General features: G+C 33.4%; 1 protein-coding gene across 1 annotated transcript in view; it reads left to right on the top strand.

Annotated features, from left to right (window-relative positions):
* LOC118193826 (glycine receptor subunit alpha-2-like) overlaps positions 1-21,358 on the top strand; it is a 224,040-nt gene that overhangs the window by 146,090 nt on the left and 56,592 nt on the right. Inside the window, exons 2-3 of the mRNA XM_035364974.2 lie at positions 3,528-3,619; positions 8,757-8,824. Coding sequence (XP_035220865.1) covers positions 3,528-3,619; positions 8,757-8,824 — 160 coding nt within the window. The remainder of the gene's footprint in view (positions 1-3,527; positions 3,620-8,756; positions 8,825-21,358) is intronic.

The following is a 21,358-nucleotide window of genomic DNA, read 5'->3' as shown; positions in this document are numbered from 1 at the left end:
TTTTCCTGCGACAGCGACAGCGGCCAGTCTTCACGCTGAATCACTGAGTGTGGATCATTTCTGCTGCTGATATCTGTTATTGTGCCTAATTACAGCGCTGATAGCTAGAAGTTCTACTTGGTATACCGAGTTTTTCAATCCTAGTTTCCTCTACCATTAAAATGTTACAGTACAATTTTTTGGTCTACAGAAGCACTACCGGTGCCATTCTCCCTTTTGGAGCGCCTTCTGTAAAAAAGTTATTCTACTTTAAACTGGTTTGTAAATTGTGTTAATGCCGTCGGCGAGATGAAAAGTAGTTAGATGAAAGTTTTTGCAGATGGTTTGCTCCTCAAATTCCTAGTTATGTAACTATGATCCCATAGTGCTAATATTAACCCAGCCCGGTCACAGTTTCAACAGTTGCCTCCCTTTTCAATATCAGATCTAGGGAAGGAACTCCTGTAAGTTTTTGTAGGTTGGTCTTGACATAACGCGGTACGCTTTGCAAATTTTAACTAATTGTTATCTCTGAATTCAGTACCGGGATTTTCTCATGTGAGAGCTGCGTTCATGATTCCAGACTGCCACTCTTTATGTGATTGCTCTCTCTGTAATGGTTCTATGTCAGACATTTAACAGTTTAGCTGAGATACCCAATTTTAGTAAAGTCATGTCTCTGATATTGTTACTTAGAATGCTAATTTGCGTCTTGAAATTGCTGATAGATGTCATCCAGGAAAGCCTGTTGTCGAGTTATAAGCCTAAGATATTTCAATTGGGGGGGGGGAAGCATTTTACCGATATCCCATGGAGTTTAACCGTTGGGTTACGTCTAGGCTGTCAGAAAAGCTTTAGTTTTCTGTGCCGAAATTTGAAGCTTATGCACTCTGGCCCAGTGAGAGTATAGATCGCGACAGTACTGTACTCTCATTTTGAGGTTTCTCCTTCCTGCCACAACTAGCATATAATCGTCCGCGTAGGCTATAATTCGAGCACATTGTATGCTCTCAAACTGATTGAATTGCCCTGTTTTCCACCATATTCCACAGGTCAAAAAAGCAAGGTAGTTTTTCCTAAAATACTTTTCATGGATCGGATTGGTTATAGGCGAAAATATCGCTACAAAAACATCGCGGACAGAAAGGTCGCGGAAAAAACCAACGCAATGCGATAACCTCGTCATGCGAAACATTGTGTAAGAGGAAAAAAATAAGAAGGAAACTTAAGAGTGCAGAAACTGAAAACAAGTAAAAATTTAAGTTTGCTTATAATAATTAATAGAATTTTAAGCTTACATAGTTAAATAATAAAGGTCAATAATTAATTAAACTCTTTTTAGTTATCGGTAGTTTTATTGGTATTTACTGGTACTTTAAAGTTTTATTGGTATTTTTTCATGAAAATTATAATCTGAAAAAGATTAAAAAAAGAAGATGAGTAACTGCTTGAGTTTGCCTCTATTAAAATTATTTATTAAATCATCAGATTATTTTCTTTAACCTTTGTTAATCTGATATCCTTTTAGTGAAAAATTTTGTTTTCTTTTAGTTTATTCTTCTTAAAATTTCAATACCATGCACAGCATGCAGTTAATGATTTGGACGCTGATCTTTTAGCAATGACAAAAAATGCCACCTATATAATATTTCACTAGATGATTAGTAGTTATTGAATTATGGCAAAGCACACAATAGTTATCTGCTTAAGGGAAAGGGATGTCTTTGTGGAGAGGTTTCTCAGGCACTGGCTTGTAGCAACGCCATACACTAAACATAACACGAAACTTTCATGCAGTTAGAGCATTCAGCGGATGGAACTACCAGTCTTCATCGAGTTTCCTCCTCGGACCCTGTTGTTGGCCAGTTCAGTAGGGGAATTAATGGGAACTAGTTTGGTTTTACATTTGTCATTGAGAAAATTCGAGTTTTAAAATATTCCTCATTCACTTTTAGCTTGAAATATCATTATGCGAATATGCATTTACAATTTTTAAAGCTTGAAAAACGCATGTCTTCGATATTATCTTCAAGTGATGATTTGTCATTGCTTTATTTCTTAGCACAATATTTTCGACGACGATATTTTCAAACTGCGAAGTGTTTTAACCGCTTTATTTTCGATGACGGCATTTCCTACCTCTATGTTTAGAACAGCGATCTGTTCTCCATTCTTCCTTTTCTTCCATTATGTTTTGTTCGACGATGTTTTGGCCAATCGTTATTTTCTCCGCGACATTTTCTTCCGCAATGTTTCCGGCAGACACCATGAGAGTTATCCTCAGACATGCTAGCAATAGAAATTATGGATCTACAGTTAAGAAACTCTATACCTGCAATACTGCGGACATTCCTGTAGTGGAGTGGTATGTGCACCTTGATTGTTCCTCTGTTAATGCGAATGTTTTAGGGCTACTTATGGAGATCTACAACGATATCTGTTATCTGTGTGCGTAATGTATCTGTATGTTTTAAAAGTGAAGGAACGAAATTTCGAGAAACGTTTTGAATTGAAATTTAGAATTTAAAAATGAAAGTTAGTTTTCAGCGCGTCATTTACTGAAAAGAAAATGTCAAACGTATCAGAAATGGACATAGGTGTGCAGAGAGCATATGCTTTCACGAGCACAAATCTTCAGACTGCAGAATCCTAGGAACCTTTGAGAAAAGAACCCCTCTTTGGAAGACTGTGACGGTTTAAAAAATGTCTAAAGAATGATGATTATTTCTTACATTCAGTTCGGCATTTAACACTGAGAATGATTACTGGTTAATTTAATTCCACTCGTTTTACCGTTTCTGATAATCTATCCGAAGCAACGGGCTTGTGGAAATTGTGTGCGAAGATGGTACTATTAAACCTTATCAAGGAGCAAAATTTGATCATTATTAATATGAGTTAATACCTTCTTAATCTCTTTCAGAATGGCTGTACTTCAAAGAGTATCATAGCGACAAAATGGAAAACGTCTTAAAAGACAAAGCGAATAAATTGGAGAGAACCATGTCAGATGACTTATAATACTACTAATTAATGTGGAAGCTTATTATCCAACTATGTTTAGTCTCCCAATGAACTAATTAAACTTGAAGGTGATTACTCAGTTTACAAGACTTTTGCAAATGTAGGGTTTCTATCAAAAGTCTTATTATATTTCTACCATACGTCTTAAATGAAGGTCCCTTAATCTTTATATTCCAGTGGATTTAGTACTAAATACATGCTAAAGTTGTACTATACTTAACGTTTAACATGAAACAAGATAGCATCTGTTTGCAAGAAAATTATTTACTAGTGTGTTGCTGCCATAGAAGTATTATGCATATAATAATTCATAATGCTTTAGAGTTTCTAGTATTAATTTTATATATATAAAAGCTGCTAAATTTTTAGAATATTAAAAATTAGCTTTAGAATTTCTAGTATTGATTTTATATATAACGGCTACTAATTTTTAAAAATCAGTCGCTATAAATATGAAAGCATTGTAAATTAATTAATGTCAAATAACTGCATAAAATTACCGCAGTTTAATTTATATTTTGCAGTGTCGTAAATAATAGTAAGGTGCATGATCTGGATATGTTGGACGAAGTTCTGAAAAACTACGATAGAAGAGCTCTGCCGACAGGAACAGAAGGTACGTATATTTTGCCTTTACCGGGTCACCTTTCAGAACAATTTATTAATCATTTGAAAAAACTGTCTAACTAAATACCTTGTGTGTGGTAGAAAACAAAATTACAATATTACTATATAGTTTTGAAAAGGTAGTAATTTGGTGTCACAAGGGTAAGACGTTTACAAGGAATCATCGACTAAAAGCTGTTCTTACTTCTTGCGTTCTTGAAATTGCTTATAAACTTTCAATATTGTTAGAAGAAAATCACCTAAAACAATTAAAAAATTTAGCTTTCCATTTTAGACGCTTACGCAGTCATTAACACATAACGATATGCTATGTAAGGTAATGTAATATAATCATATTTTCTCATTTAGTTAATTTATTAAGGTTATACTTGGTTTATTAGTGGAACTTAGTCTCATAACCTTTTTAGACAAGTAGCGATTTATCGCTATGCCTAAAATAGTGCGGCAAAGAGTTGCGAAGCTTTTAAACAATATTTTATTGAATTGTACTTCTTAACAAAACAGGATACGGTTCGTGCTACAGGTGACCACTGCTTGTGGCAATACAAATGAAATTAAAACAACCAAATGAATTTATATGTTTTTCAGAAGTCTAAAGACTGCACAATCAAACACTAAGCTACAATCCGTCTCAAATAATCTAATTGCGCCTAAGTAGCGGCTGCTAGAGCATGAAGAAACGATATAAATGCATTAAGCTAGACAGCAATTAAACCACGCAGCATGAATGCCAGGAAATCTCTGTCTGTCCATATCCAAAACCGATTAGATAAATTACAATCTAGAAGCACTTAATTGCATTACAAATTAGTTTAAAATTTTATCAATTCAACGCAGTACACTAGTTTAAAATAGCTTAAGTACACAACAAAATAGTCTAAAACAGCTTAAATACACTACAAACTAGTTTGCATTCTGGTGACGAATATGGATAGAAGAAGTTAAAGTAAAGATAAAAGCCAAATATTTGGTTAATTAAAAAAAACTACAACTTTAAATTTTAATACTTGCCTAGAAATTAAAATAGATATTACTTAAGTTCTTCACAAAGAATTTGAATTTAATAGAGCAGATGCTCGAACTGTATTTTGTAAATTTGTATTACTTTAACTGATTTCATCTGCATAAAATTTAAAGACAATTCAACACTTCAATTCAGTGAAATTTTAGCACAAAATTAACTAAATTGTATAGTACTATGCAAGGTTCAGTTAGTTTTACATACAGTATTGTTTAAAATAAGATAGATTTTTTGTGTGTTCTTTGTCTTGGCACAAAAAAGCCAAACCATATCATTTCAGCCGGATAATGCAAACTTCATCAGCACTATTCTTAGCTGTTAATTAGTATAATGATGTTTAGGTGTAGTGGAAGGAAAATCTCGCCAAGTTCTTTCTATTCTTTCTGTTTACAAGTCACTGCAGCTTTCAATTTATATGACTCTTCCATCAAATGATTTTTTCTGAAATATCTGGTCGTACATCCACCTTTGAGATGAATAAATACACTTTTGGTCTCAAAACTAGACAGTTTCTAGACAGACGCTTGGTTATCGTATTCACTATTTTTTCGTTGATACATCATATACAAATTTTGTTTTGATTTAAATGGTTGTTAGTTTATTGAAGGAAGCTCATTTACTTCTAAAGTATGTTTCTAAGCAAGTTTTCAAATGAAACATATTCTTGTATTTTACCACATTAAACTTCTATTTTTCTGATAACAATTTGACAAATGCACGCTACAGATTTTGAGATGGGATCCTCTTCAGTTATTAAAAACATTGAAACGCAGAAATCAGACCTTTGTACTTAATCAAAGTAATAATGTTATGATTTCCAACAATGGTTATAATTAAGGGTTAAAATTGTGGGTATTAGTTTGATATATTCGACAATAAAATGTACCTATGAAGAGTTACGTATGATTAAATTTTCCGTTAAAGCCATTGATACGCAAATTTGAAACGGAACACAGACGTTCACGTAAAATGCAGGCAAATTTTAACATGTTGTAGCAGTGATGAGTTACATCTGATTTGAGGAAATGCATGAATTATGAATTACCTTGTAAAATCATTCCACCTTGTACAATATGAAAGCTGTAATACTAATGACTTGCTGATTGGTTGTAGGGGTTTTTCTTATTTTGCATAACAAATTTATTTTGTTTGATGCCTATTCTAGACTTCTCAACTTCCCTTCACATTCTCTCGCCAGGATGTAAATTTAAAGTTAAGTGACATTCTCTCGCCAGGATGTAAATTTAAAGTTAAGTGAAGCGCTTATTTAAACGTGTCAATATCTCAGTTTATTCAGAGCGTGTTTCGCTAGCCAAGCGCACGTTTCGTTGTTATTTTACTGTTACGCATTTTGGCCTTACCAGATTCTAGTATCACGCCGGTTAGGTTCCTCTGAGTCTATCCCTTAAGCGTAACTTAAGTGCTGTCTTGCATTATTTATTCTAGGTTTGACTTACATTATATTCTACGTTTAGTTTTCACCGCAAGTTGCCGGTGCTTTTGTAACACACGAAGACCATGCCTTTCTGTTAAACTATTTTGAATTAATAAAGGGTTATTTTTACCTATCGTCAGAGTCAGTAGTTTTATTCATGCCTGAGCGAGAATTGGTCATTATAAGGTCTATTCTAGTGTATGTGGAAGAGAAGAGAAAGTCTCTATAAGGTTATTTGATTATGGCAAAGCAGAAGAGGTCTACCCGCTTAAGGGAAGGGATGCCTTCACAACGAGTTTTCTAACGGAAATTAGATGGCATCTACGTTATGCAAGGACAAATCTATGATAACACCAATGCAGTTAATCATTAGTCGATGAGCTCGAATTGCTGTTGGTGCGTTTCGTAGCTCTAATAAAGGAAAACATAAATAAATTATTATACAAAGTGTGTACTGAAGCGTTTTAGCATGTGTTATAATTTTTTTAAATTATAATAAATGATCAAAATGACTATTTAATGATTTTCAAATAATGTATGGTTAAAGTAAAGTTAATCTGTAAAATGAAAACAAAAAATGCAGCTAAAACTCTTTGCATTATAATTAAGCATAAACGATTGTTTTCCAAAGTGCTTCAAACCAGTCGGATCCTAAGGGAATTTTCGATAAAATGTCGAAAAAAACGTGTTACTACATTAAAAACAAGTCTGGGTTTGTCTATTAATAAAGGTCTAAAAAGAAAGACAAATTAAATTAATTTCAATTGAAACGATTTGTCATGCATTGAAAATCGTTAGTAATTTATTGTTTTAAAAATAAATTTAACTGATAACTCTAGCACTATTTAAATAGCTACAAAATTATTAAAATGTGATGATTTTATTTAAATAATCATTATTTGATACAATTTGTATAATATTTTCAGAATTTTAAAATTTTACGAATTACTAAAATTAGCTTTTATACAATGGATAAATTAAATACTCTAAATATGCATATTTGCATTAAAATAGGCGATCTAATTTTAAAACTAGAATAGTTGTTTAAATTTGCTCCACTGTTAACAAACAATTGACTTTCATTTCCAAGCATTCAGTCTTGAAGCAACGAAAGAACATTTACACATGGATATTTTTTCATAAACGTATGTATTCTATTCTTTTGTGAAAAAAAATCATATGTAGCGTTTAAATGATTATTAAAACGTTATATTTGATTATCTTTAATGATTATTAAAATACTTTAAACCAAATATAAACTTTTTAATGATTATTCAAATGTTTTAAATCAAATATCAAATATTCAGATAAATATGCTTCTCTTTTTCTCATGCATTTTATGCTTCTTCCTCAAAATCTCCAATTTGCTTTTTTAATCCTGAATTAATTCTACAGTTTTACCCAATAATGAGAAACGAATGAAATTGTTACTACTTACGTTTCTCCTATAATGCGAAATGAATGAAATTGTTGGACTTATGAGAGAATAATGTTAGTGATCGCACCAATGTGTGACTAATAAATAGCAAACAATTAACAACCGACCAGCTTTTATACACGAAAAATTCCTAATCCTTTCCTAGTTAAGGATAAAAGTATTTTTTGAACAAGCTACATAAAAAGAATATATGTGGAAAGAAATTGACAAGTACATAAATATAAGATACGAATTCCATGAATAGTTAATTAGGCAACTGGAGAAGTATCAAAAATTGCTTTTAATGCCTTGTCTGATTAGATTAGGATGATATTTATATTAGAAGAACGGAAACGAATTTTGGAAAGTTTCTGAAGCATGAAGTTGATTTTCGTGAAATACTTCATTAAAATATATTGAAGAAATTTTATCGCAGTACTTTACAACTTTTTTTCTACTTATGTGCTACTTCTTTTTCTAGTAAGATGGCGTTTTGATTTCGCTCGTTTTGGGCTATTTATTTTTCCTCTCGATGCCTCCTTTTTGATGCCGGGAAAGCAGCTAGTATGAGGGTTATGAGTAGAAACTAAAATAACGTTTCTTACAAAAATATTTAATATTCTACAATCCAAACTGAATTAGTACAGCATATCCTAACTCTGAATTAAAAAATAACCCGCTGCATCTGGGGTTATTATGTTGCGTTCCCTTTTCATCTATTATGACCCGAGATACTTTTATGAAATATTTCTACATTCAGACTACTCCAGGCACGAGCAGGAACAGAATCATCTATTTTAGAGTTGCTTTATAAGTTGTGATAACTCCTTTGTATTTGAATTGGTTACAAATAACTCCAAACTCATGTAGATATCGGTAAATTTTAACTGTAGGCATAAACTTATGATCAATAGTGGCAGCTAAAAAGCAGTTTCTTAAAATCTTTCTCTAATTGCATACGCTAAACTGTGCTTCTGACATGCGTTCCGATCAGCATAACCTCCTGGAGTATTGTACTGTTTGTTCTTAGCTGAAGTTAATCTTGTTCTTTTAAACGAATACGAAAATATATTATTACTTATTATGAATGCAATTCAAATACTGCAATAATGATTTAATAATAAGTACTATGTTCCTTACAGTATAACTTCTTGGCGGATAAATTATTAAGCGAAATTAATCTCCTTGATAATGACATATTTGTGACTCGTAACTATTATGAATAAAATGTTTTCTTCTGAATTTTTTTCTAGGTATACCAACAGTTGTATCCTGTGAAATTTTTATAAGGAGTTTCGGATCTATCAACCCGTCAACAATGGTAAGATTAATTTGTGTTCGAAGTTATCAGAAATCCTTTTCTAGCAAAAAAAGTATGATTTACATAGGAAACATTATGTATTTAAGATTATTTTAATTAATTACAGTTTTAAAATTAAAGTTTAATTGCTGATGATATCAAAAATTGTAACGGTGAAACAAAAGATAATTTAAAAAAGAAATTAATAATATTTAGGCTAACAAACACAAACTATATTAAATTCGCAATTTTTTATCTTGCGCGAAATGAATTCTAATTTTAAAATTTAACCTTATGGCTTCTAAAAACGTGTTTCATTTACGCACATCCTACATATATAATCTCCATTTGTAAGAAAGCCATCGAAAATCTCTATTTTGGGCATCCGTGTTTATGCGAAAACAATGAAAAATGACAGAATGCTCAAATTTAAGCATTCATATTTTTCTGCGTATTTAAGTACTATAATAGTCTTTTGTATTTTTATTGATGCATTAAATATTTAATTATTATCTAGTTTTTTCTTTCATTTTAACGCAAATATATATATATATATACTTTCAAAGAAGTGAAATGCTATATTATTCCCATTGTTTTATATAAATATGCATTACATGAAAGGAAAAGAAATTTAATATCATAATTTTTTCCAATAAAATAATGTAGCATTTTTATATCCTTAAGATGTCGTAAGTTAGGAGATGATTTTTATAACATTTGACATAGTCTGCTGAAACTCTAAATTTGTTATTAAACTTAACATCCTTTCTTCCCTATCAGGCATGCTTTTCAGTGCAGGCAAGCAGAAAGCATGTTTCTTCATCAACCATTCTTGTAAAGTCAAAATAAAAATGTGATTTCAACATAAAATGCCATTTTTTTCTGTTTAAAAGAGTAAATGAAATAATGCATATAACCTCGAGCTTGGATTCGAGTCCAAAAGAAGGCATGGACGTTTAAGGGAACAGTGCTTTGCGGTTTGGTAGCACTTAAAATGTTGTCCAGCTGAGGTCTCTGTCGAGTGGTTGCGGAAGAGGAAAAGTGGTGAGTGAGTGAGTGAGCGCGCCGCTAAGATGTCTTCCAAAAATGGAGGTGAACCATACGAAATTATATATCATCACAGCGAGAAAATCTACTAAGTTACAATGCTGAATATTGTGTACTAATAGCAGTTTCTATATTTTACAAGTATTTCTTATCCAAAGTTTGCTTACATTAATACCCATTCTGAGTACCTGAAGCAAAAGCTGAGATTTATAGTTCTTGCTGAACGAAAACAAGCCTTACTATTCTATGATAAAATTAATAGTAGTTCAGGGATTATTTAGCTTGAAAACTGCCGATGCTAAGCGTTATCCTGATTATCTGCTTCAAACTCTGATTATTTCAAACATAATGTTATCCACAGTGGTTTTTGCTTACTCAGTGCCTTGCGGTTTTCTCTGTTTTACCAACGACTACTTCTATTTTTGAGTGTGTTGGACGTCCACGTTGCCCAGGAAGAGTCCTCTGTTTTTTTAACTGCCAGATCCTTACATTACACAATGACAGTAATATTGGTCGTGTCATATTCCTCTCCGCACTCGCAGAAGGGGAGTATCCCTAAGTATTTATCAGTTGAGGTATGATGGGAATGGCTCATGGCCTGTCAAGAATGTGTTAAGTTAGCACGATGGGTCTTCAAATGTAAACTTTTAAAAAATGAGCTAAATATCCTTTGTCCTACCTCTTCCTTTGACCCTTTTCCTTTCCAGTTTTGTAGCGCGTTTATCAAAGTTTGCTCTTTTACCGTGAGAACAAGGAATTTTAGTAGGTTGTTCTAGTAATTCCATGCCATTAGCTGCTTTCTTGACCAGAGGGTCCGCGGTTTCATTGCCTTGAATCAATGTGTAGACTTCTAGTTAATTTGAGTGTCCTTGGCAATTAGAACTAGAGAAGAGTACAGCGACTATTCGCTGTTCGTCTTACAATTACAGAAACAAAGTCAAGAGAAGGGTTCAAATACCTTTTATTCAGCTATAACAGTCGGCTTCCTCTCGCGCTTACTGGAAGGCTTCCTCTCGCGCTTACTGGAGGGCTTCATCTTGGGCTTAAGATAGAAAATAAGAAACTAACTAAATTTTAATTAACTAAATCTTAGCCAAAGTTGTACAAAAATAACTAACTGAGTTGGCCTTTAATTATACCTCACCGGCAAATGCTAACAGTCACGTAAGAATATGTCCGAGCGTAGTAAGATAGGCTTAAAGCAAAGACATGGCCGAAGGCATAATACGCTTTATTGAGAACTTCTGAGCTCTTCTACGGAAGTGACTGAAACTTCCCTTTAAAAACTGGTTCTACCTTTTTTACATAAAACGCGATACTGGAAACTTATTATGGCACGGAATTGTAGGTGGGAAACAAGAAATGAAAGGAAAAGGTTTCAGAATTAAAAATAACTATTAAGAAAATTACTAGTTTGCTACAGTACTGAGCTTTCATTCCGAGATTGTTCGTTCCTCCCACAACTAGATAAAATCGTCTCTGTAGGCTATAACTCCAGCATATTCTACGCTCTCGGAGTGATTGAAATACCGAATTTGCCGCTATATTTAACAGGGTTGATCCTAGGCTTTTGCATCCCATAAACACGCTTTTGACATAAATGCCTCTTTGTGATGTTACTTGTATTCTTCGATCTTGAAGATATGAGCGAAATACGGCAACAATGGTTGTGGGGCAGCCATATTGCCCAGAAAACGTATTACGTCTGGCCAGCAAAGGAATCAAAGGCCCCCTTAACAACAATGGCCATTGCAAGTGATTGCAAGTCATTATGTGTTGGATAGTGGCCATTAAGTCTTTATGGCATTGCTCGGTTGAGTTACCTACTCAGTATTCATGTTTGTTGGGGTGTAGGGTGATGGTCCTTTGCAGAAAGAATTTAAGTCCTGGAAAGTGACTCTTTACAGTACCTTACTGAGCGCTGGCAGTAGACAGCCATGAGGTTAGCTTGGGTTATTTAATCTCCCTTTTACATAAAACTCTGGCTTTATGGTATGTTATCATTTTGAGTTGCCTTAGATTTGGATCCACCCTAGATTGTGCTCTTCTGTGAATTGTCCGCACTCGTTTTTTCTCTGTGTTAAGCTCTGGTGTCCACCAGGAAATGTAATGTCTTGTTTTCAAAGATTTCAAACTATATGCTTAGTGAGAGGCCTTCAATAGTTTTGTAACTAGTATATCATAGAGATTATCTAAGGAGTTTCTGGCCTGGCAGTTTTTGAAATTGTTGGTAAGTTTCCTTACGTGCGATCGAATGTGTTTCCATAAAATAGAATGTCCTCCAAATGCCATCTTGAATCTTTTCCTTGCTATGTAGTTCTGTAGGATTGTCCAGCCTGTAAATTATAATGACGCTCATTGCGTATATATGGGGATGTGTTTGGAATATATATTGTGAGATCTGCCCACCCTCGAGTTCTAGATATTTCAAAAGTAGGCTATGAGACCTGAGCGTTGATGTGCGCCCTCAGTGACGTGAAACTGGGATTGAGCTGAGAATATTCGAACGGTCTCCTGTAAGGTACGCAAGGCCTAAGCCATCGACACTAAGCTGGATTAACCAGCAAGCAAAATAAGCACGCAATTATGACATCAAGGAAAGCATACACTAAGAAAAGGTCATTAGGAACTCCAGTTAAGGGCATCATAGAAGTTTTCATTGCCAATTTCGTTATGGAATAGTGCAGCTAAAAAACGAACGTGAAAAAAGAAATGTGTGTGGGGGGGAGTAGAAACAGACGTAAATATACGAGGGCAGCAAAATCTTTTAAATGTTTAAGGCCTCTAAAAGATTTAAGCAGGCATGCATCGACAGGTACAATCGTTTGTGAGGATTTGATATTATGTTACTATCAGGCAAGTGGAATAAGTCACAACACACACAAAAGTTAAATAGGGGGGAGATGCTAAACTATGTTTCGCAGATTGTTGGAGATAATGCACAAAGCTACAGTGACTGCGTCTTACGTAACAAAATGGTTTGTTAAATTCCCTTGCTTCTACAATATTCTATTGGTTTAATTTTTCAGCGACATATTTCTCTTCTCCCCCCCCCCAAAAACAAAAGAATATCTTGTGACTCAAAAAGGATCGCATTTTTAACGTTGCACATCACTGGTCCAGATGACGTCGTTGCCCGTAGTATAAAATCCGAAAATGTTTATACAGTTTGCTATTCTTACAGGTTTTTGGCTATTCATATTTCCTTTTTAGAAACTTAGATGAAAGCTGTATTCAATATATTTAAGTATGTTTTAAAATTTTGCTCAACATAAGTATTTTTCTTGTAATATTTACGAAACAGAGAATGAGAAATATATTCTTAGATTATTAACATATTGCAATTAAAAGTAATATTAATATAGGCTGATTCTTAGACAGCATTTCCATAAAGTAGTGTAAGATGCAAACAACTGCAAGGGAAAGGTAAAAATGTTAAATATCATTTTCGTATTGATAACATATGCCTTTTATTATTCTAAATTTCTTTGGGTCAGCAAGACTTGGTGCTTTAGGGAATTTGAAGCTAAGAACTTTGATGATAGAAATTTGTTTTGATTAAGAGTTAAGCCATCGAATAAACCAGTTGCGATAATGTAGATTAGAGAGTCATCTTTTTAAATCACCTCTCTTACTCGTAATGAGCATCTGCTGAGAATGTTGAAATGAAATATTGAACAGTTACTAATGCCAGGCTTTTCTGAAAGTAAGTTGAAGTGGAAGCAATATTGATCTATAAAAGAATAAGTGAAGTGGTGCATTTCTTTTTGAAAGCTATTAAAAACAGACGTTAATGCATCTTGTATAGGAAAAGAAATTTTTGAGCGAAGTAAATAAATTAATATACGGATCTTGGAAAAAAATTTTTGAAGTAGATTTTCTTGACATACACTTTTAAATGCTATGATACAAGTAATATTTTATTCAGTTAATTGAAAAGAGCATATGATGTATAGTTAAAGAAATACTAAAAATAGATAAAGAAAAAGAAAAATACGTATTAAATAGATGTTACGATGTTTTCCACAGTAACCAAAAGATTAATAGTATCACTAGATGTGCTCAAAGGTGTTTTTTTAGTATAAAATTTAGAATAATTTTACTCACATGCATATAAAATAGATTGAGCATTTATTTGTTTATTATTATCAGCATGGTTTTGAATATTTGGTTCTAGCGATTAATTCATTAAAACATTCCTACTAGAATTTTGGTCATTAAGTCGGGAATTATTTTATTTAAATTTGAAATATAGCTAGTGATAATTTTTCACAATTAAGACCATCATTATTGGCAACTCTTCAAGACAGCATTGAAAGTATTAATATTTTAAAAACTATCATTAAATACCAGAAATACTATTAGAATGTGAGTTACAACAAGATTTCCTTTAAGAAAAACGTATTTATTAAATACATATTCACTTACCGTATTTGAACGAAACATGAACATTTTTATCAGTTTAAACATATTTATTTAAACAAGAACACATGCTTTAATAAATACTTAATGACTACGAATTAAACAAGCTAGTTAAGTAATGCTTCTCATTTCTTTTGTTTAAGTTTCTTTTCGAAAGATTCAAAGTTAACGTATTAATTGAGCTTCAAATGTTAAGTAAAGTACACTTTTTTATTTCCGGTTTTTCCGCTAGATTTTTTGCAATGCCTCTTAAGAGACTTTAAATTTTTTTATAGTTTTGTATAATTTCTGTATAACTGAAAAAAATATGCAATGTAAATTCTATTAATTTTTAAGCTACTTCTCTTTAATTCTTATTACAAGCAATACTAATTACATTCGCTTCTGAATTTACGCATTTTTGTCCTTTTTGCAAATATTCTTTGAAATATAATGTTAAATTTAACTTTCCCCTCTCTAAGAAGAAAGCTATTATTATGCCCTGCTGCAAAATATATCAAGAGATAAAGTGATTACATTTTAGCTTCTAAATTCATAATTAATACTTTTAGCAAGAGTGTGATATGAATTTTTTATGCATTTACTACATTGAAAATAATAAAATTTTTCATTGCGTAAGATTAGGAACAGAAACAGGTTTAGGGGATGATTAATTCTTTAATATTTCCTTTACGATTTGAGTTATTATATTTTCATCAATAATATAATTTGTCAATAAAGTTAGCAAAGGAATTGAACTTAAACGAAAAAATAAGAGGAAAAAACCTCTCACAAAAAAAGAAATTTATTGCAAAAAATATTCATATGCATTCCCAAACTATTGAAACATATCTTAAAAATTCCTTTGTTATTTTTTAAATTTCATTTACATTCTGTTTAAACGCTTTGAGCAAAATGTTTCAAGTTAAAACTAACATCCATATTTTTATGGCGATAAAAATCATCAAAAAACTGTATTAAAAAATCGAATTATTTTTACTAAACTTCACGTTCTCTTAGTACTACTCTTTCGCCTAAAGACTATCTCGGATTCAAAAGCAAATATTGTTTCGAGAGTGCATAAAATAAATATCACGTTTAAATATGATTAGAATATTTTATGAGAAATAACAAATTTCATTTGTGACTTGACATAAGAAAAGTTCGATTGGATCAAACGATATTTTATTAAATACGTTAGAATAATCTTTAAAGGTATTATATCTTATTTTTAAGCATTTTCAAAATGTGCATGGTAGCCTTTAAAATAAATATATGTTATAAACGCAGTCGTTATTAAAAGGTTGATGTTAATATAACTTTTACATGAAGAAATACTACTTTACTCTGATGTTATTACTAGTGCAATAAACTAACTGTGTTTAATGAATAGGTAAGTAACTAAGTCTCCATAAGTCTGGAAACGATCTAATTTACAGTCTCTAGAAAAATGCATTGTGTTATATGTAAAAATTCTTTCCCAGAAACTCGTTAAATACCTTAGTTTTACTACTCCAGAACCTGTTCAAAAACTCATAAATAACAAAGCTGTAATAAGCTGTAAATAAGCCAAATTAATTATTTCAGCAAACATTTATTAAATTTCTTACAGACTAAATAATTCCTTGAAACATGACACCAGAAAAGAAAAAAAAAAAAAAAAAAAAAAAAAAAAAACTTGAAACGTTACTTTTGTCTCAAGAAAAGTAATTATGTTTACACTAATTAACGTAATCTGAAATCCAAACTGATTATAAAATACATTTGATGTTTTAGATAATTATGCAACTAGAGAAATAAAATATCACACACACACACACACATATGTATATATATGTGTGTATGTAACTATGAATTATGCATTAATTAGCAATAAACCGTTAAATTTTTGAATTAAAATACAACCCCCTGCAAGGTATCAGCATTGTGCTTGCGTTAACCGTATTGCGAAAACACTTGCTCAGTCTCTACGTAAGCTTGAAGCAAAGCGTTCTGAGATTATAAATTCTAATGCAACTATTACGCACTCTGTTCTGCTGCTGACACTTGCTAGCTAAAGGACATGTCTTGCTGGGCTGCTTCTATATATTATTAAAAATATGATTTAATCCCTGATAATTAAAATTATGTCGTGCAGATTTTCGTGCTGGCCCATACTATAACATGTGTCTGAATAGAGTAATCAACAAGTAAACAAATATATGTTCAGATTATCAAGATTTTGTGATTCTTCAAAAGTTATATCTAGTAAGTTCAAAGGTACAGCAGTATGTACAGTATTTCTAGTTATCTACATCGCAGCAACTTCCAGCAATGATTATTAGTGAATGCTTCTACTAAATTCCCTTCTGGAACCAATTTATTACTACATCCGTCAACTTGAATGTGTAAGATACAATATATGTAACTTTGAATAATACATTAAATTAGCAATAGTCCCTTAGTTTTTCTTTTCTAATTTGGGCACGTTCCCATTGTTATTCAAAAAATAGTAATAGGTTATTCGAAACTGAGTCATCTCGGAAAACTAATACCGCATTATGTCATCTTAACCTTCTGCACTGCGTATACTTCTTAGCCAATCACATTAAAGAAATAATTTATTATGAATACCACTGCAATCCAACTACGCTTTACCTTTTTTTTTTACCTTCTTTTCTGCTCTAGCTTACAGGCCCCTAGCGGGTTGCTGTATCTTCGTCCAATATTTGAAGATTGTTCATTGTTTGTTGATGTTAAGGCAGTGGTTTACACACTGTACCCATAATTATGTGTAAAGCAAGCAATGTATCTCCAAAAAAGGCGTTATTCAATAATCAAATTAGATTGAATTCAGCCACGTTTATCTGCAAATTCATCATTTCTATCCACACGGCTCTGTCAATTTATATACGCAATTTGGGAATCAGCACATCATCTACACCACCGAATCTTACATATAGTAGTACACACTGTTGAAAAATTAAATACCAGCACCATGAAGAAATCAATTTAGACGAATGAAATGAAAACAAAGCAATTGTCTAGGTAACATGTTTATTTGATTAATGTTTTAGAGGTCACAGGCTACAGCATGCGCGAGAAGCTTCATGTCAATATAAAACGGTGGTGCCATGTCATTTTGTGGGATGGAATTGCATGCTAGTTGCATTTGACTAGTCAATGGCCTGGGCTGGTTGAGGATGACCCTGGATTTTTCGTCCAATCTTGCCCCAAATGTGCTCAATGGCAGAAAGCTCGGGAGATTTCGCCATCCAAGGCAAAATGTAATGCTCTCAGTAGAGCATTTTGAGAAGTGTGGGGACCAAAGTTATCCTGTTTAAAAAATGCCCTAAAATAACCAGTCTGACTTTCAAATTTGTTTACAGGTGAGCGGAATAACGAGAGTGTGCTGCTGTTATCATAGGGAATTGCTACCCAGATCATAAAGCCTGATCTAGGTCTGATGACTACGCCTCAGACAGCTTGTTTACAAGCGTTTATTTAAACTCCTTCTAAGTAACGTATGACCATCGTTGGTATCAAGACAGAAACGGTTGTCATCTGAAAAAAAAACATATCTACACTTTGCCATCCAATGAGCCGTAGCTTAACACCACCCAAGTCGAAGATGGCGGTAATTTAGTGTTAGTGGTATGACTGTCGTAAGGTGTGTGGCACGGAGCTGCCCCTCACTTAGCGATTTGTTACATTTCACTGTGATACTTTGGTGGCAACGAGAGCTCGAATGTCTGCTGCAGATGTAGTATCATCTGTCACAATCATACGGTAAATAAGGCGGTCTTCCTTCTGAGTGGTGGCATGTGTGCGGCTGCATCCGGCCTTCCTTAAGACAGTTCCTACTGCTGCCAATATGCATGCATTGTGAATACATCATTGACAAGTTTTCCTGCAGTATGGCGAAAACAAAATCCGCCTTCTCTTAGCCGTATTACATGGCATTATTCAAATTCAATAAGCTGCTGATATTGCACTCTTCCTCTCCTTACAGACATTTTTGACCCAAATCTCGCTCAGATTGTCCAGTCGGAAAGATCAAAGCACACGAAGTTTACATCGCGTATTTAAAGCACACGTGATTTGCATGTTCATAATGGCTCTACTAGTGCCACAAAAGTTTATCTGGCACAAAATATTAACAGATGTGATCTTTCAGATGTTCAAATGCGCCATTTCATTTATCTAGCACAAAGCCTTATTGGTGTTGGGATTTCATTTTCCATCACTATATATATATATATATAATAAGGTAATTTAAGTTAAATTAAAAAGCCTATGACTTGCGTTAAAGCTGCAAAGTAATAAACTAAAAATTTTCAAAGGAAAATCTTAAATCGCAAAAACACCAAAAGTAACTTCTAAACATTGAAAAAGTAGTTATTGTCATTGATCGCAGATTAATCGACTTCTCAAGGGGATAAACCAATCTACCATCAATTAACAACAACTAAATTAAGAGAGTGTTTCATCTTGTTTTCAAGTAAGCATCAAATTATTTGCTAGATTCAAACCATAATTTTAAATTAATACTCAAGCCAAATGAAGACATTAATGCATTTAAGCCAAGAATCTTGTCAAACAAAATAGCAAATAATCTTAAAATTAAAGTTTCTATTAAGAACACAATTAACCTAAACGAGATGCTTACTTTAGATGACATATCCCCTACACTCTCATTTCAATTTCAAAAACAGAAGTAAGCATATTAGAGCATTAAAATTTTATTCAAAATCATAAGAATATCAAAAATGATACAATCTCAAAATTAAAATTAAAATTAAAAATATGTAATTAATTACAAATTTTAAAGAACAAACTAGAAAGTTAAAATTAACAAACTTGCCTTCAAAATTTTAAGACCAAATGGCTGGAAGTTCAAGTACACTGCTGGCCACCGTAAATGCGACACCCTGACGGAAGCATGCAAATAACATGAAATTTAAAACATGCATTAGCGAAGGTGAGATATGCAAATGATTAGAATTTCAGCGCAGACGCACATCACTCGCGCCTGTGGCGGCACTTTAAAGCGCTATTTAAGGCTTGGAGTTTTCGACGATTTCAAGTTCGGCAATTGTGTTTTTCTTGTGGCTTTTTTCAAAAAAAAACGATCAATTATGCCTCGTAGTAAACAGCGATCATCGTTTGATCAAGTATCCGAGTTCGACAAAGGAAGGATAGTAGCCTACCGATAGTGTGGATTATCTTTCAGGGAAATCGGTAGTCGTGGTGGACGAAACCAAATAACTGTAATGCGGATATGTGATCGTTGGATGCAGGAGGGAACAACAGACCGACGTGTTTGATCGCATCCACCTTAGTGCACCACTTCACGTGATGACAGGAACATTGTGCGCATCGCAGTGACGGATCGCTCAGTCACATCCCGAACCATAGCGCAGCACATTCAGTTTGTAACACATCAGTCTGCGCGTACCATTCGACGCCGTTTACAACAAAGTGGTCTGTCCGCAAGACGGAACCACAGACGTCTCCGCCGTCAATGGTGCGATGGAAGAAGAATGTGGACGGTAGAATGGAATGAAATTGTCTTTACTGACGAGTCACACTTCTGTCTGCAATACCACGATGGTCGGATTCGAGTCTGGAGACACCGTGGAGAGAGGATGCTGAACAGCTGCGTTATCCACCGCCACTCTGATCCTGCACCGGGTATTATGGTGTGAGGTGGTATTGGATATCACTCTCGCACTCCTCTAGTACGTATTGCCGGTACTTTAAACAGCCAGCGCTACATCTCCGAGGTGTTGGAGCCAGTTGTCCTTCCTTACCTTCAGGGCTTGCCCACAGCCATATTTCAACAGGATAATGCGCGACCACACGTGGCTCGCATTGTCCAAGGGTTCTTCGTCAATCGCCAGATTGAATCGCTTCCCTGGCCGGCTCGTTCTTCGGATCTTTCGCCTATAGAAAGCATGTGGTCCATGATTGCTGGACGATTGACCCAGATTACATCCCAAGCTGCCACACCAGATCAACTTTGGCAACGTGTGGAAGCTGCTTGGTCTATTGTACCCCAAGAACACATCCAAAGTCTGTTTGAATCAATGCCGAGGCGTGTGGCAGCGGTGATATCCAACAATGGCGGCTACTCTGGCTACTGATTCTGGAAGGAACCACACTTCACAGAAGTCTATAAATTTAATCATTTGATACTTGGTCAACTTGTTATCTACTAAATAAATTTTGTTGTGATATCTGTTGTCTTTCTTGGTGTTGCAATTTGGGGGGCCAGCAGTGTATTAAGTGATGAAAGTAAAAGGGTTGTCGTAAAGTACAGTTTTCTATTTAAGAAAGTTTAACCTAAATTGGAATTCTTCTTGGAGATACTACATAGAGCAGGGGTTCTCAACCGGTGGTACGCAAGAGAAAATTAGGTTGTACGCAAAGTAGGAAAGTATTTTTAACTATTAAATTCAAAAATTAAAACCCTAACATTTTTCTCTAACACTCGTAAATGTATGCGATCTAAGCTTTGTTCAAGAGTGGTAGTGGTAGTAGGACTTAGAAGTGGTGGTACTAAAGGTTTTCAAATTTTGTTCAGAGTAGGCTGTTACTAAAATAGCGTTATATTCTGCTATTAGTTAGAATATAAATTCAAAATAAAGTAATTAAAAGTAAATTTAAAAGTCTATGACTTGCGCTAAAGCTGAAAAGTAATAAACTAATAACTAATAATAATTTATAATAAGAAAACTGTCCATATACTAACTCCAAGGAACCACAAATTCAAATTAAAACCATGAATGAAAAAAAATTTAGTCAGAATTTAAATTAGTATTTTAAAAAGTAATTTCAACTTCTTGTTTTCATGGTTTTAATTTGAATTTCTGTTCCTTGAAGATGGTATATGGAAAGTTTTCTTATTATAAAATAATATATATATATAATTTATTTCCTAAACAGTATTGATTAATTGATTATATTATCTCCTAAGTTTAATTAAAGTAGAATTATTTTAAAAGTGTGCATCCATACTGGTAAGTTATATTTTGAAAGATGTTTTGAAGTAGCAAGATATAAAAGTAAGGAGGCTGCTAACCTTCAATACAGTAAAGTTTTTGTATAAGAACTTTAAAACTTAAA

Source organism: Stegodyphus dumicola, chromosome X2 (assembly GCF_044657685.1).
Source record: "Stegodyphus dumicola isolate Sdum_Otavi_A_Nest chromosome X2, ASM4465768v1".
Taxonomy (NCBI): Eukaryota; Metazoa; Arthropoda; class Arachnida; order Araneae; family Eresidae; genus Stegodyphus; species Stegodyphus dumicola.
The sequence above is the reverse complement of the archived record's forward strand: the minus strand, read 5'-3'. Positions and strand labels throughout refer to the sequence as shown.